The following is an 18,580-nucleotide window of genomic DNA, read 5'->3' as shown; positions in this document are numbered from 1 at the left end:
ACTGTCTGAGGCTGTGCTTGTGCGATTTTTCATTAATGTAGCTGCACTACAGTCATTCTGCTTCCGTCTTCACTGCTGTGGTGGTGAGCATCAACAGGCACATGTGTTTGTGTGGAGGGGGCAAGGGAGTGGCATTGTGGCAACCATGAGTAAAAGGAGGAATGGGATCTCCCCCGGGTTTTGTTAGAGACAGCTGGAGTGTTTCTGTGTTTTTTGCTCCCACAATACATCATTGTATTGTATGTATGCATGTATGTATGTATGTATTGTATGTATGCATGTATGTATACAGCATATATATATAAGCTCTGTTTGTTGTTCTCCTGTCAACCAAACAAAACTACAAAGCCATCTAGTAGAAAAATGTACATTAGTAGTAGTACTATTAATTGTCTCCTCAAAAATGACAACTGCTGCATCTCAGAATTTTTTCCACACTGCAGCTTTAGTTGGTGGAGGTGTTCTTAAACAGTGCTTCTCCCAAACAACAAATCATTACAGCCACTGAATGAGTGAACCTGCAAATAATTCAGCTCTGTGGCTGCTGAGCAGTTTGAACACATCTGTTTTTTGTTTTTTTGCTGCATCCAAAATTACAAATAACCTGAAAACAGCAATATATTATGTCACACAATGTTGATATGCACGTATCTCAATGTCATCAAGAATAAAATGTGTTCATCACATGATAAACATGTTACAAATCAAAATGTACATTGAGATTAAGTGTTGGCTAATGTGCTAAAGTCAAGATATTATAAGTCAGATCTTTTACAATATTCTATGCTCAGTTGAGCATGTGTTCACACACACACAAACTCAAACAGCTGTTACTACGGTTACTGCAATAGAGACATACATACAGACAGGCTACATGCAATATGGCATCAGACACTGAGGTATTCAATGCCTGAATCACAGTCCTGAAATGAAGAGGTAAAATGCATGCATTGATATAACGCAAGCTCTCACTGTCCTTCCAGATAATTGCCCAGCACAAATTCAAAGCAGCGACAGCAGAGCCACAGTATGTAAGATTTGCACAGATAAAAAAAGGTAAACAAAAACGTTAGTGGTTCCCCAAAGTAGCACAAAACTCAAGGATCAAGACACTAAGCAGTCTAAAAAAACCAATGCATCCCACCTGAGCAATACTAGAAAGCCTGCTGGTGCATGGGGTGGCCCGAAATGTCGAACATTTGAGTGTCCTTGGGTCAACTCCTTGGACAGTAATTATGTAAAGGAGGCTGCTGCCTGCTGAGCTGTTGATAGTCTTTAACCTTTTTCACAGCAGAACATTATTTAGCATCATTGAACTTTTTTAACTGATTGAAGACCCGCTACAAGTCACATAACATATATAACTGCACTGCAGCCACTTTTCATATTGCAAAAAAGCAATGTGTATTATTCACAAGCTGGACTTGGTACAGCATAAAACAGTTCAAGTATTATATAAAGCAAATAATTATGTACTATCACAAAACATATATATATAAAAAAACTTTTATGAGAGAGAGCAGGGCTATAACTTAAGTAGTATGTCAAATCTAAAGGTCCGTAGAATACGCACGACAAAGACAAGTTTTTGCATTACTGTCTGTGGAGTAAGACTGGAATAGATTGACTAATGAAATTAAAAATATGTGGAGTTTTTACTTTGTTTAATAGAAAGACACAAAGAAATGATTTGACAAGCGTACAAGGATAAATGACTACCCCAATCGCTCGTGGTAAGAGCAACATAATAATGTCATGACAGATTTGATCGAGCCCGGGATTCTTCTTGTGGCTGCTTTATTCCAAAAGATATGACTGCGTCTAATTTGGAATCTGTGTAACATCTTATCTGATGTAGGCGGGCATGTCAATTTTAAAAGTACTAAATGACATCAACCAATGCAATCGTGACCAATCTTGTCATCCTGATGGGATAATTAATGACTATTATTTAGCTATGCTGTTGTATCATAACTAAAGCATAAAATATAAAATAATAAGCACAAAATGAAATGCTTTTTCTTAGTTTTGGAGATTCTTCTGCCACTCTGAGTGGTATAGGCCTTTCATTATTAGTGTGAATAAATATATTATTTAGTAAGATGCGTTAATCTTTGTGTGCGCATCTACCAACTAAAACAAAAAAGCCTTCAGTTCAGATGTGGTCCTCCATTACGAAGAGAAAGCATAGCATGTACTAAAATAAATGTCTCCATTGAAGGTTGGCTGTGTTGTTGTTTCTCTTGGGGGATTTGCTTGGTAAGGCAGAGATATGTGATGGCGAGTCTCGTCTCTTATTGCATTAATAATAGCCTAACTTTAAGCAATACATTATCAAACTAGAAGCATAACTTAAGGAATTATTAAAATAATTTGTTGGCTTCCTCTGAATATTACAAATGCTAATTAAATGGGTCGAAAACTGTAATGTAGCCATGGTAATAATATGCAAAATGTGTCTTGTCACCTCCAAATGAAAGTCACCGAGTTAGAGGAAGAAGTGACCACAGTGCAGTCCTTGCCTGGGGGGATATGTTCTGTCTAGTGCCGTGGACGGGTACATGCGTGTGCATAAATGTGCATGTATGTGTACATGTGTTTGCATGCATCACTGAACATGTGAGAATAAATTCAGAGCCAGCAAGGTTGCAGATCATCATCATCATCATCATCCCCCTACAGCTATAGGTCAAAGGTCCTTCGCACTTGGGGCTGTGTGGTCACTTTACAGACACATCAATGCTCCCAGCACTGCAGTGTCACTGCGGCTCCAAATCTCTTTCTCTCTCTCTCTCTCTCTCTCTCTCCATTTGTAATTGCTCTTTGTGGTTACTTAACGTTTTAGAATTGACTTGTGTTTTATAATTCAAAAGACCGATGCAGCTCATAACATTCTAACCATTGAGATCTTGATTGGCAAATCCAGACATTTCTTGATATGATGCATTAAACTCCTCCTCTCTACTCCGAGAAGGTTTTGCAAGTATCAAGTGCAACATATTACATCCTCCATGTATTTCCTATTAATAGCAAGATTACACAAATATTGCCTGGTTGTTGTTTTTCTTCTTCACTGCCTTGCTGCTGAAAAACTTACTCTTGTACATTAATTAAGCACTGAACTATTTAATCGGATGTCATTCAAGAGAAAATAAGAGTAGGAGTGAATTATTTGCAAAATAAAATACAAATCATACAGCATTATTTTGACAGATAAAGCAATTAAACTCAGAATTTCAATGGATGATTAATGTAAATTTTTGCATCTCATTTTCAGAATTTCTTTTGTAATTAGTACCAAAGCAACATGTTCCCATGTCTACAGAAAATGATTTGTTGGCCAAAGCATTCCATACAAGCCATTTAATCTATAATATTGTTTTATCTTTATCCACAAACTGTTATGGATTTGATATTACACTTTGCCATATTCACATTTTGATAATATTTTGATTAACTGTTCAGGCTTACATAAACTTTATTGACAAGGGCTTGTGTTTCAAGAGAAAAAAAGCTTTCAGTGTCAAAGTTGCTGGCAGAATTCCAACTTAATGGTAATACATGTTGGTTCAACTACCTTCCAATATCAAAGGATTCATTCCACCTAATGTGAATCTAAAAGCTTGCATCATGCAGCTACTAAAATAAATACATAAATAAATCCCTAGATCCAGTTTAAGAGCCCACATGGGGATGTAAGCATGTTGGAGACAGCCAAAGGAACTGGTGCAGGCTGAGAGACAGAAGGACACGTGCTGGTCATACCTGAGAGATGTCCATCACAGCATCACAGCTGAGAGGTCGAGCAGAGGTGAGATCATTGAATCCCAGAAGAGTAGATATGATACCATTCTGATCAATCCTGCGAATCATGGTTCCATCCACAAAGAAGATTACACCGTATTTATCCACGGTAACGCCTGCAAATGAAGAGTCACCCAAAGGACAGGAGAAGAAAATATGGATCGGTTATTTTGCTTATCTGCAAGTCACAGTTACGAAAATAAAAGTGGATGAAATCAAGCACTCCTTACAGTAATAACAATAAAGATCACGGCAATGAAAGCTAATGTGATGGTGTTTCCTTTAAGAATTGCGGATGCATTTATTCATTTAGTACAAAAACTGTCATCAATGCAATAACTCTTTCTAACTCAAACAGGTGACACTAACCTTATTTATGTTTAGCACATATCTTTTATTGTATTTCAGGATCTGTGAAACATTACTTCTATATGAACACATAATATACTGCAGTTATTGCAAAATGTACTATTTTGAACACACTGGTAATATGCCTTGAATTCTGCACATTTCAGTGAGGCTTCAATGTTATTTCAGTACATGCAGTTCTCAAAATCACAAATGAGGACAAATTGTGAGCATGCATTCTGATGACTGATGCATCATCCGTGCACGGAAGCAACAAGATAATGTAGCTCTCTGAAAGCACATGGAAAGTCATGGTATAAAACACATTCTATAAAAATAAATGGAGCTTGTAAATTAAGGACTTCATGTTGAAGGGAAGATCGTTTAATTTAATGCATGAAAACGTATTGATCAAGTCTCTGGGAGTACTGCTTTTAAATAACCAGAAATCTAGTCGACTTGAGAAGGGGTAATAAAAAAAGACCCCCAACCGTCATGCAACAGCACATTGATTTTAATAACATCAATACAATACCTCTCGGGTTCGTCAGAGTGGCCTCAGTGGCCTTTCCTCCATCCCCGCAGCGAGTATCATCATAAGGAAGACACTGGTCGCCAGTTCCAGCCACCAACTCCAGATTCTTGGCCACATCTTTGACAACATTTAGAGATTTGACCCTGAACACCTTCCTGCTGCTGGTGTCCGAGAGGTACACAACACTGTTCACTGGACTGGTGGCCAGATAGTACTTATGGGCAGGGCTGTTGCTGAAGGAAGGGGAAACGGGAGGAGAAGCACACGTTGGTAAAGCTGGAAGGGCTACAGTGCTTTCAATAAGAAACTTTGGGTAATACAATTAAAAAGGATTCAAAATACATGTAGAGAGTCAATTTACAGTTTAGACAAGGAAGCAGGAAAATAGAATGAGATTAAACATGGAAAAAATAAAATGAGATTAAACATGGCAATTGTGGAGTTTAGAACCCGACCACAATACAGTCAGTCAGCTTAGTTAGACATCCCTGTTGTTAAAGAGAATGGAAATGCCATTTGCCTGAATATACTGCATGCGTATATTCATATACGTAGTACGCATATGTGAAAATACTGTTTATGTATTGGTGCAGATATTTAGCATGTTTCAAATTTCTGAAACACGTAATGCTGCAGGCGATCCAACATTAGAGACATCGAAATAAAAAAAGAGCCTAGTATTTCTACAAAGAACAACAAATTCCCATTAAACTTCCAAAGTAGTCATTCGTATCCCCAAGAGGTGGCCCAACCAGACAAACACCAAGTTAAAACATAAACTCCTTAGCAGAGGTAAAAACGAATCCTCCCGGGGTGAACAGAATTAATGGATGCACAAAATGATCATCTGCTGTAAAACCAAAACTTGAAAGATTCTAATAAAAAAGACCAAATGCTCACTGAACCTAGTGTCAGTTCATGACTAAAAACTACAAGGTGGGCTGATTTTACATTACAGTCAATCAAGACAGGCCTGTCCAGTGAAAGGAAGCCTTAGAGAAGAGCCGATGTGTGGTTGTGATACGTAATGGTAAAATAATTAACCCAACAAAATGGATAAACTAAGTATTAATCAGTACCAGTAGTCCAGTAGTAAACACCCTTTTTTAGGGGGCGGGGGTATTTGGCTGTTGTTGAGATGCAACAAGGGGCCAGCAGTCCGTTTGTCAAAGAAGTAGTTAGTGTCACCTTAAGAATGTCCAGTTATCAGGAATGAATGCCAGACATAACACAGCCTTATGGAAGAACCTGTCAGCGGGACGTCATTCAAAGTGGATTAAGAAAGAATTTCAACCTTGAAGCTTCTTTTACTGCAAAACAATGCCAAAATATACAGAACAGGCCTGTAGAATTGCAAAGTCCAGTACATAATTTTAATGACAATTGACCTTTAGTGAATCAGCGATTACAAGACGCTGCGACAAACCTCAGGCGCGCATGTCACAATGTGCCATCTTAACACTGATATTCCAGGCTGCAGGGTAGATGGAGTAGCTCGGTAGCAAGCTTCAATAACTGGATTCAGCTTTGCATTCTGTCTGACGCATGTATTCAGCCGATACCTTACTAGCTTCTAGTTGCACGTATAACGGTGTTAGTCTTACACCGTGCTTGAAACTACAGTATGAGGCGTTATTTGGTGACCTTGGGCTGTGGCCACGCACTCCGTCTATATTCACTGACATCTAGTTTGTAGAAGATAATTGGATTTTGCTGCATGCTGGCATGGCAATAGAGGGCACACATAGTTGGAGTGGATGGGGACATCCTTCGTAGGGGGTCAGTGAGCATTGTCTCGAGATCAACCACCTTCCTGTCCTATACTGCACGCTCATACATGAATGGGAGGCAGCCACCCGTTATACAGAGATGCATGCTGTGTTTTCAGGATAAATCTCCTCTCGATATGCAAATGTGTTTGGAGTACTGAGAGCAAAGGGACAGAGCTTTGATGCTCCTCAGTATTTTTAGTTGGCGTATTACATGCTAATGTGTTTTTTCTTTCCTGTACAGGGACATTTGAAAATATGAAAAGACAGCAGAGTGAGAGAGAGAGAGAGAGACATTTCAATAGTCTCTGAATGTTTGTTTATGTGGTAATTTTGGAAATTGCGGCCAATGGCCAGCTATTTTTGTCTTTTCTTCCGCAGTTTCCTCAGATAACGTCATGGCCCTATGGTGGAAAATGTATCAACACCCCTTTAACTAAGACCGTTAGCAAAACACGGAGATTTCCTTCACTGACACCTACTAAGCAAAACAAAGAATCAATATTAATATATTAAGCACTGATAAAATATTTCCCGAGTTGCCGTTTTGTTACGCTCACCAAGCTACAAAACCTTTGTGACACGCCATATAAAAGGGTCTTGCACAAATCATAGGGGTGCTGTCCATTTCTCGGTATAATTCAACTCTAAGGCGCCATAAACTTCACTCCATAACTCACACCGTAGAACTGATAGCTATAAAGTAGCAACACTCTGACACTAGTAAAAAAGAATTTGTGCGTTTCATAAATTTAGGATTTCTTGCAGCATGTTCGTGTTACATTGCAGCGGTTGTAGAAAGGTGTGTCTAAAACTATGTTTTTATCGTACTATAAAATGCTTAAATTCCTTGACAAATGGCAACCCATAACCCCTTTAAACCATGAGGTAAATCATAATAAAAAGGTTTAATATTAAATATTTAAAAAAAAACTAGAGGGGTAATAATATTACTTTTATCACAATGTAATCGGACCATCATTAAACATACCTCTAGTTATTCTATTATTCTTCCTTTTCATTGACAAACTCAGACGCAGACGAGTTTTATAGAACCGGGATCCAAGCCTCAATATTAAGATTCATGTAGTTGGATATTACAGACAGCCAATATCTCAATATGTGATATTTTAGCTCGTGCTTGTATGAAATTGGTTCCAATTGTAAATTCAAAATCAAATACGGACTGTATTATTTTCATCAAATCAATTTAAGCAAACACAGCATTTCTTACCTATGCCTGAAGTCTTTGTTTCTTTCAGAGAGAAAGCAGCAGAAAATAAGACAGGAGAAGAAAGGAGAGGACATTTTGGATCTTAGTGGATAGAATTAAAAATAGCTGTTAGCCGACAGAATTACCAGGAGTGTTATGACAAACTAACATTCCCGAGCCACTCAACCTTTCTTTGATGACTTTAACAAAGAGATAAATCGCTTTCCTAGAATGTCCTCCCTTGAGATCCCATTACAATCTCTTCAGTCCATATCAGGGCCAAAACGCCAGCTGATACAGGTGGATGAGAGGCAAAACTATCAATCCAGGGCCTTAAGGGCATTTCTGTTTCTCAATTGACCTCAGCAGTTTATGATCTGTGTGTAAGACCATCTGAGGACATGCTCCTGAGCGAATGCTTGTAGACTACTCCTCCATTACCTCAGCTCCAGGACGCTGGTGACATTCCCTGTGGTGAAAATCCTCCTCACGTAGTTGAAGTCGCCCACGTATAGACTTCCATCTGAGCCACAGGCCAGAGCCACAGGAGCCAGCAGCTTGTTTCCGTCAGCAAGGCCATTACAGCTGGGGCAGGAGATGCTGCGTCTGCGCCCGTTCCCCATCACACTGCCGATTACTGGAGGCTGCTGGGAAATGAAAATGTTCTCCCCATTGCCCATATGAAGAATACCTGAAGTGGGCACAGAAAACAAACAGGTAACACCTGCAACCTGTTTAGTTTGAGCAGTTTGAAAACAGGGCTCTATTTTTCCAAAATTATATGCAAGGGAAAATGCAAATAGTCGTATTTTACAGGAGATAGTGCCAATAGGTATGGCCGAAGGTTAACGGGTGTCTATGAACAGTATTTGTGACCAGATGTGGCCTCAAACAACAGGCAGTAAAATCAGAAGCTCTAATTATCGCTGACAACAAGACTGTTTTCTAATGTGATATGAAATGCATCCACGCCAGGTTCTCCCAAGATGAATTTCTTGCTATTTGTGGCAGCCAAATAACGAATATACAGTGGCTTGCAAAAGTATTCATACCCCTTGAACTTTTCCAAATTTGGCACGTTACGACCACAAACATAAATATTTATTTTATTGGAAATGTATTTGAAAGACCAACACATTTTCAAGTATAAAGAAAAGTATTCATTTTCCAACCGCTTTGTCCGTTAACGGGTCGCGGGCCAAGCTGGAGCCAATCTCAGCAGTCAATGGGCGAGAGGCGGGGTACACTCTGGACAAGCCACCAGTTCATCGCAGGGCAACACAGAGACAGACAATCAGCCACACACACACTCACACCTACGGGCAATAACTAATCCACCTAGGCTGCATGTTTTTGGTGGTGGGAGGAAGTCGGAGAACCCGGAGAGAACCCATGCAGAAACGGGGAGAACATGCAAACTCCTCACAGAAAGGCCACAAGTCGGATTCGAACCCGCAAACTCTATGCTGTGAGGCAACAGCGCCTACCACTGCACCACTAAAGAAAATTATACATGATTAAATTATTTTTATTTTACTTCACCACTGTGTGCCACTTTGTGTTGATCTTTCACGTAAAAGTCCAATAAAATATATTGATGCGACAAAATGTGGAAAAGATCAATGGGTATGAGTATACTTTTAATTTCATCATGAATTCACTAAAAATCCTCTCATCTGAGATGATGCACAAAAAAAAGCCTTTTTAAGGGAAAATTATATTTACTACATTTATTTACTTAGTTACTATACAACAAAAATAAGACGTGCTTCCAATAGTTGTAACATAGTTGTAACATTGAAATCACCAGCTGGTGATTTCAATCACCAGCTGGACATTGATTCATTCAATGTCTGTATTATGCAAAATGAAGGCATGAAATGTCTGTATTATGCAAAATGAAGGCATGAAAATTGAAGGCATGAAAATTGTTCAGCTTGCTCATGTTTGCGAAAGGAACCGATGCTAGAGGTTAAAAACACAGGCACAGATTCACAACAATGTAGGGACTAAGTAGAACATATCGGAGCAGGAACATTTGCAAACAAGACGCCGCTCACTTGCTCAATTGATCCAATTATCCAAACTTGATGTGCCCATATGAACACATCTTTCAAGTGCAATGAGAACATTTGAACATTTTTCATCATTACATTGTTGATATTTTACTGATGAAATGTTCAGTGGCTCGAGTGCAAGTTGTTAAAGGACTTACTTCAAGAAAAATGTCTCAAAATGATGACAACATACACCTGATTAGCAGTTAATGTCTGACTTCATGTTGGTTTTAGTTCATGGATCCAATGACCTCATGAGTTGACCTCAATGGTGCTTGCATTCTACCTTCATCTGAGCTATACATGACCAGAAATGGAGTCATTTGATGCAGGCAACATGCACATTAAAGTAATGCTTCAATTAAGAGTCAACTTCCTCTGGGAAAATATTCATACTGTACATGCAAGTCAAAGCCTTCACAAGCTTTCTGCTTCCAAATTAATGTAATCATATTTGAAATTCAGCATCTGCATGTCTGAGGTTGTTGTTTCTGCTTCTGATAGCACTTGGAGACCTGGGATTTTTGAGCAGCACAATATTTGGTCTATCAGAAATGATCATTCAAGCATCCACTCCTTAGGACGTGATTTAATCTAGGGGGGATGCTGCTGCTGCTGGGAGTAGCAAGACTGACAGCGATTAAATTAAGGATGATTTTAAAAATGCTGGGCATGAACAAGACATGGAGGTGCTAGAGGAAAGCCGTTCCAAAAACTGCACAGTGAGGGAGGTGAGGAAGGTGAGGGCACCAGCAGCAGCACTCTCATCCCTCTGGGGCATACACTAAATCCCAACAGGTTTAAGGTGACAGATTAAAGCACCATTTTGCTTGGCATTTTTCAGTTAAGTATGTCTTATCTCTGATTATTGCTACCAGACACAAATAGCCTAACATTCCTACATACTGACAGGCATTGTCCAAAGTGGCTCATCTTTCATCCCTACCCTCCTGCCTTTCAGTATGATTTTCCTGGTAATCGTAAGATTACGGCAACATGGAAATAATATAATCTGTTCTATCTAGCTGCTAATTAATGAGAACAATTGTTTCTATTGCAAATAAAAGTAATTGTCTTTATATTTCTTAGTACAGTATTAATTTTACCACGGTGATACTCTGTAATGTCTTTTGTGCCATGAGTAAAAATTCCTACTGGTGCAACGTCTCCTACAGCGTTTAACTTACAGAGATAAGTTAAAACAAGTCAAAAATTAGGAGTCTCTTAAAATTAATATTTTTCTGTATAGAATATGACCTTAAAATCGACTTACCACTCTGAATATTTAAAGCATGGTGCTTGTCTACAGTCCATCCTCCCAGTTTGGAAGCAGTGGTTTCATAGCCCTGTAGCACAGCAGTCCTCTTCTCCCATAGAATAAGGTCGGGACATGACTCATATTCAAACCCCACAGATACTGAGGAAAGAGGCAAAATATACATATATATGAAAGTACAATTAGAGTAAAATGAGACAAAAGAATGTGCTCATCTGGATGTTATAGATTACCATGACCTGGATGAATCCGAGTCTACACTAACATATTATATACAAAAAAATAAAATAAATACTTTTTAATCTAACCACTTACCAAAAGCTTCAGACAGGCCATAGACCTTTTGACTGTAGACGTCAGCTTTGTCCCACACAAAATCATACAAGATGTTGGGGGCAGCAGGAAACCACTTTCTGAACAACCGGCCTTCCACAGCCACCATGAGGTGAACCTTCATCAGGTTGAACGGGATTGTGGCGTGTGTGAGGGTCACCCTCAGTATAGACCTGTAACCTGGTGTCCTGCTGCTTAAGTAGCTGAGTTTCATATCGGTCCCTGGTATAGATACTTCTTCCTGAAGAGACTATGGACGAAAAAAGGCCAAAAAACAAATCTTATCAGTCACAGAAAGCAAGCATAAATTCTGAAGCAAACGGGAAGGACATGAAAAGTACGATAGTTTTGTTCTCCGCCCCTGCATGTCTTTATTTCCTGCAGATTAATAATCTGTCATTCCTCAATAGCCACCAAAACCTTTGTGATGCATTTTTGAAGACTTGCCTCGAAAAATTACAAGAACCCATGGTAAGATTAGAAACATCAACTAGAGGACATTTCTTGTGTTTCAGGCAATCCAATGAAAGCTTAGGTTTATTGTGTATTCCAGTGAGTATATTTCATAATTGATTTGATAATGGCAAAGTTCTTCATTGGGACAGTACTTTTCCCAGAAATCCATATGACGATGGCATCAAAGGCGTGCCCTTGGGCTGCTGGCTTGTGCAGTCAGATAATATATGGAATAATAAAAGTAGATCGCGGATGAGAATACCCCACTGCCTTGGTACAGACCTGCAACCTGTGAGCCGCTCAACAGCGACTCAGACGTTATAAGCCGTTCACATTTAGGAACAAGGGGCGACATCAACAGTGCGAATGATCAGCTCTTCTCTGTTCTAATTGGCTCTTCTATAATCATCATGCTCCACAGAACAAGACGTAATGAAACAATTAAAACAACTGTTACGAGTTTCAACTGGTATTCGCTTCCTACGGTATGTCACTTTCATTACAATGTGCTTTCTTTAAAATACTTAAAATACAGTAAAACAATATACCTGCAGTATGTCTTGTTAATGTATCAGTGTTCCCTTTGATGAGCTTAAGAGTAAACTGGATGAAGTCCCTGTAATGTACTGTGACAACTCAACTACTAGAAACAGAAAGCACTAAATCCTAAATTCAATTAGAGAAGGGTGCAAACATACAGCAGCAACACACGTTCAACTGCATCCACAAGCCCTTGGAAGTGCCTCCACCAACTAGAAATACGTATATGAATGAAACAGATGCAGTCGTGAAGTGCAAAAGCAAATCCTTTTCCAGTGTGTGCTTAACCTAGGCAACAACAGCCCAGGAGAAATTAAAAAACGTCTGGGCAGGCAGTTGTGTGCAATGCAATCATCATTACTCTGCAGTGAGACACGGCAATGTACATCACAAATGAACCCACGTCAAAAACACAGTGTTGTCATGAACAACTAACATTTGTGTGGCATGAATCATTTGGAGGAAAGACCCATGTGGATCACGACCTGCAGGTCCGGCGAGGGGATGCGGATTGGTCACCTGTATTTCAGGCACGATGGTCCGCCTTTCAGAGCAAGAGCCAGCAAATGCAGTGAGAGGGGCCGGGGACACCACCGGGCTGGGCCTGGTGAAGCTGCCGAGGTCACAGCTCGGGATGTCATTCTCCTCATGCCGCATGATGATGGTGTCCATGACAAAGAAGCGTCCCCATGGTAACCACAGAGTGTGCTCCTGAGTGATGAATGGAGCACGCTCAAAGTGCAGGGCTATAGCGATTCCCCCATTGGTCACCAAGTCAAAACTGGAACACAGATGTGCACAATGCAAGAGAATGAATGGTATGCACAGTGAAGATTATTTATATATTTTTTTCCAAGAAATACTGTTAAAATCCCCATTAGCAAAGCATGTAATCTGTTATATACAGATGATTAAACCACGCCACAGTTTTCTCTGAATATTGTGTCTATTTTCTAATGAAGTGTTATTAAAGCAGATCAAACAGTATTAAAATCACGTGTTAATAAATGAGAGCCGTCAAGAAAGGATAATACTTATCTTTAGGACACACAAAGACAGCAAATGCAATAAGATGAATACATCACAATCATTGGGTACTAATGTGTACTTTACATTAAGAATACAAAATAGAAGATGCAGGCTTTTTATTTAGGCCAGCTTCTCCCCCCCCCCCATATAATGCACTGCCTCTGTGCTTACATTTATATGTGTGAAAGAGAGATGTGTGCTGCAGGATGGAGGCAGCTGCTGCTTCTCTATTGATCCCTTAGATGAAGACTGTCCATTCTAACATCACTCTAAAAGCCTTGCAATATAATCTCATCCACTGCTGCATTTAACGGCCTCTGCCTCTGGCATGACCTTAGAGAATCTCAAGAAAAAATACTGCATTTCATAAGCGCCAACTGCTGCATGGCGACAACAGTACGTCTTATCCTGCACTGGATCATTGTTGCTTTTGCCACTTCTCTGTAAGAGCCAATTAGCGCACGGTCACAAACAAGCCCCTGGCACAAAGTTTTATCCTCACATGGCAACCGTTCAAAATTACAGGTAAAAAAGGAAGGTCCAGATAGTGACCTCTGACCTCTTGGTTTAAGCCGCTATATAAAGAATCTGCTCAATCTAACATGACGTGGTGATAAAGAAGGCTTTGTTTTTGCCCTCGGCTGGGTTTTAGTAGAGAGATTCGGTCCCTCAGTACTGAGGCCACAGAGTGAATAAGGGATGTGATAGTGGTACCCTGGTGCTGCTGCGATCAATTAGGATAGATACACTTGCTTGAATGAGTCTGCATGGCACCCTCAGAGGCTCAAGCTCTGCACACTCAAAACACTTCTGGACAGATACTCATGTGCAGCAAGGCCGATCAATGAAGTGATGCATTGGTTGATATTACTCATGACAACAGCTTCAAGCCATGTGACAAAAGATATTAAGCTACCTACAGCAGCCTTGCTTGTGTATGGCCACAATAAATGCATGGAGCTGAACGTGTTAACTCTGTCAATAATCTCTTAAAATTACAATATTGCTTCCAAGTCAATGTAAAATAGTAACGAAATGGACCTACGTGATGTTAGAATTACATTTCATCAGAGTGACTGTCTATTGCAGCTAAAATAACAACAATAAATGTATAAACATATAACATAAATAACAATAATATACACACAAACACTTTTATTTTATTTCTTAACCTCTTCACAGCTCCATTAGATCTTGCACACAACTAATTGTACATTATTTATAAAAGTAGATATGGGAACTACTGTCTCATTTCTCAGCCAGTCAAAAAATGGCTACACAGCTTAAACTAACTAACTAAACCTCTTTTATTTAACTCAGAAAACTTTTCAAAATAGTGGAGAAGGTAATTTATAAAACTAAGTCCTTGGATAATAAAGAACACATCACAAAAAATGAGTTGAGACAGCTTTTCCATTTCTATGTGGTCGAACAGGTGCATTTCTGATTTCACGCTGCACTGAGCGAGTTTACAGTGATTGCAGAAGAGCTGCAGGAGCCTGGGCATGTTTACAGGGGAACCTGGGAGATGGAGTAGTGTTTACACATATGCTGGAAGTGAGAAAAAAGTATAGAGTCTTGTGCATGAAAAAAACTAAGTTCTATAGGAGAAAAATGGAACATGCACAAATTGGAGAAAAAAAAATAGTGGTGATGAAAAGTCTTGCTTTGGACCTGGGCTCAAGGAAACTGCAGGAATCAAGCGAAAGAGTAGTGTGTGACTGTGGGAGAATGGAGGAAGGATAGGTAGAAGGGAGGGGGGGTCAATGAAATATGTGTGGAAGGTGACGATGATGAGGTTGAGATGGGAGATTTTTATCAAACAAGAAAGATGAGTGGATTGAAAAGAAGATGAAAGCAATGAGGAGAAACATAAAAGATCAAAATCAACCCAGCAGCAAAACATGTGGGCCTTTAGAGTATCAGTGACAGATTCAAGTGTCAGGGGGAAGTGGGGCTTGGAAGGCAAACAGCAATTCACGCTGTGATGAGATGCACAGGGAAATTGGGAAGTTGTGACTGCATATGGTATGTGTGTGATATAATAGTAAAGAACATGAAAATGTAGTTATACAGAGACAATATCAGCCTAAATATCAGACTTTTATTTTTTTTGCTCTGAGAAAATATATCTTTTTTTCATTCTGAAATTGTTGTATGGATTTCTCATTACCACAATGCAAGAACAAGAAGTGACTGACAATATTTCCTGTGTATATATATATATAGTCAGATTAAGAAGTGGTCGGATCCACATCAAACACTGCATTAAGGTTTATTAAATCAAGCGCACATATTAAAACAAACACAAGACTAGTTATACCTAAGTTAGGAAATATATGTCTAAATTAAATTCATGACAAAATGTAAAGAGGATAGAAATGCAAAACAAAAGGTGTGTTGCCTAAAATTAAACTTAAAATCGTATACAGTGAAATAATGAATGTCCATCTGAACTGTTTCCTCGTCCCAGTGGTTTGAATTGGCATATTTTATTCTTTCCCATCCCTGCGGCTACTGAAGCGTAACTTAGCAGTAGACCAGGAGCACTTTGTTTGATTTATCTGGGAAGTGAGCCGGAAACTCCAAAATTGGACCAATAAAAGCAGCGAGCAGATCAATGGTGACACAGTTTGCAGTGGCAACAGTTTTTTTCTTCTTCTTCCTTTCCCTACTCATCGTTACAATTCAGCACAGCTACATAAACATTAACTAACAGTACTATAACGATCTGCATATTTTTGTAAGAGTCAACAGCATCTAGATTCCTTACCTTCCATCCTGCCGGGTAATTGTGTAACCATAAGATGGGTTGTTGATGAAACTAATGTTGACTCCAACCAGTGGCGTTGCATCAGAGGTCACTACTTGTCCACGAATGACACAAGCATGTCTGGACCAGAGGGAAAAAGCAGAATCACAGTGTCAAAACACTTTGTGACCAAACTTTCTCTAAAGGTAAGTTACGACAAAACATGATAAATGGGAAACAAGTACAAATTCAAATTAAATACAATAATCCTGCAGTGTCGCAAAACATACTTTGATCCGTTCCTGATTTATTCTATTCTTGTGTGTATCTCATACTAAACTGAGCCAAATCTTCAAACAAAATTACCAGGAGCATCAGCTCCAGATGTCATGAGTACAAATGTGACTTAAATCAGCCTGGAAAGGATAAAAAAGCAAACAAAAACAAAAAACAACTAACTCAAGCTATGTCTAAGCCTCTGGAATGTCCCACATCTACAGTGCGAGACATTGGCTTATTAATCTAAATGTATGAGCTTCCAAAAATCCTGCAGGTAGGTATTTTGGTTGAGGTACAGGAAGTCAGAAAGGTTCCAAGCACATACACCTGCAACTGCATACCTCCCTAACCTCTATAAAGGCCGGCATTCAATGCTTCAATAATCAAAGGACACTACAAAAATTCCAACTCTTGGAGCTCGGCTAGGTGAAAAGCATTGATTAGAAACAAGAAGGATCCACTTGAATTTTGATAAAAGACACATTGACAGAGCTTTTGGGAGGATACTCTACGGACCAGTGAGTCAAATGCTGAACAGTTTGGAAAACCGTGGTCTGGCTACATGCAGGCATAACCCAAACACAGCATTCCATAGAACAACGCAACAAACATTTTGTCATGGAGATGCTTTACTGCTTCAGGGCCAAAAGGACTTGCTATAATTGAGAGAAACATAAATTGCGTTCTCTAACAAAACATTGGAAAAACGAATGTCAGGTCATCAGTTTGAGTTGAAGATCAAATTATATTGGGTCATGCAAGCAAAACAATAATCCCAAGCATAAAATTAAGTCCAGGTAAATGGAACAAAAGGAGTAAAATTGGACTGGCCTGGTCAATGTCTGGTCCTAAATCTCTCACAGCGTAAACCTGAAAAGTTCATCTTATGCTTACAAATATGAGCATGAACACAATGTGGTTGCATAAAAAGCATTTCTGCACAGAAGAGTGGGCAAATATTCAACAGATGCAATGTCAGAGCTTCATCTCCAGTCATCAGAAGCAAATGGTTTCCAATATTGCTGCTAAAAGTGACACAGGTAGCTATTAACACAATGAACATATATTTTAATTTCATCTAATGTATTAAATGTATAGGGGATGAAGTTTCTAACATTGGTGATTTAAGTATCGGATAACCTTTTTTGCTTTCTTCTCAAATACATTTATAATGTTAAAGTTACATTTTGCTTTGTTTTTCCCCCGCATGTTTTTTGTATCTAAAGTTCTGACACAGTTTAGTTTGAACTACGTGCAAAAAATGAAACCAGGAGTAGGTCAAATAAATTTTTGCAAGACTGCACGTGTAAATAGAGCACAGTTTGATGAACAGTAAAGTTCAAAAACATACAGGAAATATGAATGTTATCAAAATGGATTACTGAACACAATAGCACTGAACATTCAGAAAATGTACTGACTTGCACCTCCCGAGGTGTTTTTGAGGGTGCCTCGAGTCAGAACGGAAGGATAATGAGATAAGAAAGCTTTGATTTGCTTTGCTTTTCCACTAATTAAAAGAGGATGACTTATCTTTTCTATTACAGAACACAAGAGAGAGAAACAATAGGGCTACAGATTGCAAGACTTGCTTGGCTGGTTAGCAGGACCCCAATAGATTTCCAAATTGACAGGTCTCCACAAGGAGCATAAATTAGATCTGATCATCAGTCCCTACCAATCAATGGGAAGTCATCCAAATTCCCGCCCTAATATTACTGGACTGAGAAGTGGAGGTATCACTCTGCTATGTCTCTGCTGCTGAGTGCTGCTCTTGTCTTGTCAGGGCCCGAGTCTTGGTAGGCCATTGTTTCTGTACACATTTGCAAGAAATCCCTAACAATGCCTGCAACAAATGCCTTACTGCCACTTCCTCATTAGACCATAGCTATTTTGAATACATTTGGGTCTTAAAAACTGTCATGGACTGGAAACAATTAACACTTGTGTGTTCGCGGCTTCCCTCAAAATGTCCTTACCAGAGGCAAGATCATTCACCCCATGATACCCTCGTCCCTTGGAACCCAGTTTTATGTTAATTAGGCCAGGTCCCCTTCAGAAGACCTTGGCTGTCCACCGCTGCACTGTAAACAAGCAAGAATATACTGCTCTGAATCCTTGGGCCCTACCCTAAGAATCATTGGGATGCGTTGACATAGAATTACTCCTACAGTTAACCCAGCGCTGGC

The 18,580-nt window shown here is 39.4% G+C and overlaps 1 protein-coding gene across 1 annotated transcript in view; it reads right to left on the bottom strand.

Moving 5' to 3' along the window:
* Window positions 1-18,580, bottom strand: part of tenm4 (teneurin transmembrane protein 4) — a 96,102-nt gene that overhangs the window by 22,365 nt on the left and 55,157 nt on the right. Inside the window, exons 16-22 of the mRNA XM_068745576.1 lie at window positions 16,134-16,253; window positions 12,851-13,112; window positions 11,318-11,585; window positions 11,000-11,143; window positions 8,111-8,360; window positions 4,688-4,920; window positions 3,766-3,920 (exon numbers count right to left, since the gene is read on the bottom strand). Coding sequence (XP_068601677.1) covers window positions 3,766-3,920; window positions 4,688-4,920; window positions 8,111-8,360; window positions 11,000-11,143; window positions 11,318-11,585; window positions 12,851-13,112; window positions 16,134-16,253 — 1,432 coding nt within the window. The remainder of the gene's footprint in view (window positions 1-3,765; window positions 3,921-4,687; window positions 4,921-8,110; window positions 8,361-10,999; window positions 11,144-11,317; window positions 11,586-12,850; window positions 13,113-16,133; window positions 16,254-18,580) is intronic.

Source organism: Brachionichthys hirsutus, chromosome 11 (genome assembly GCF_040956055.1).
Source record: "Brachionichthys hirsutus isolate HB-005 chromosome 11, CSIRO-AGI_Bhir_v1, whole genome shotgun sequence".
NCBI classification, from domain to species: domain Eukaryota; kingdom Metazoa; phylum Chordata; class Actinopteri; order Lophiiformes; family Brachionichthyidae; genus Brachionichthys; species Brachionichthys hirsutus.
Note: the sequence above shows the minus strand (reverse complement) of the source record. Positions and strands in the feature narration are given on the sequence as shown.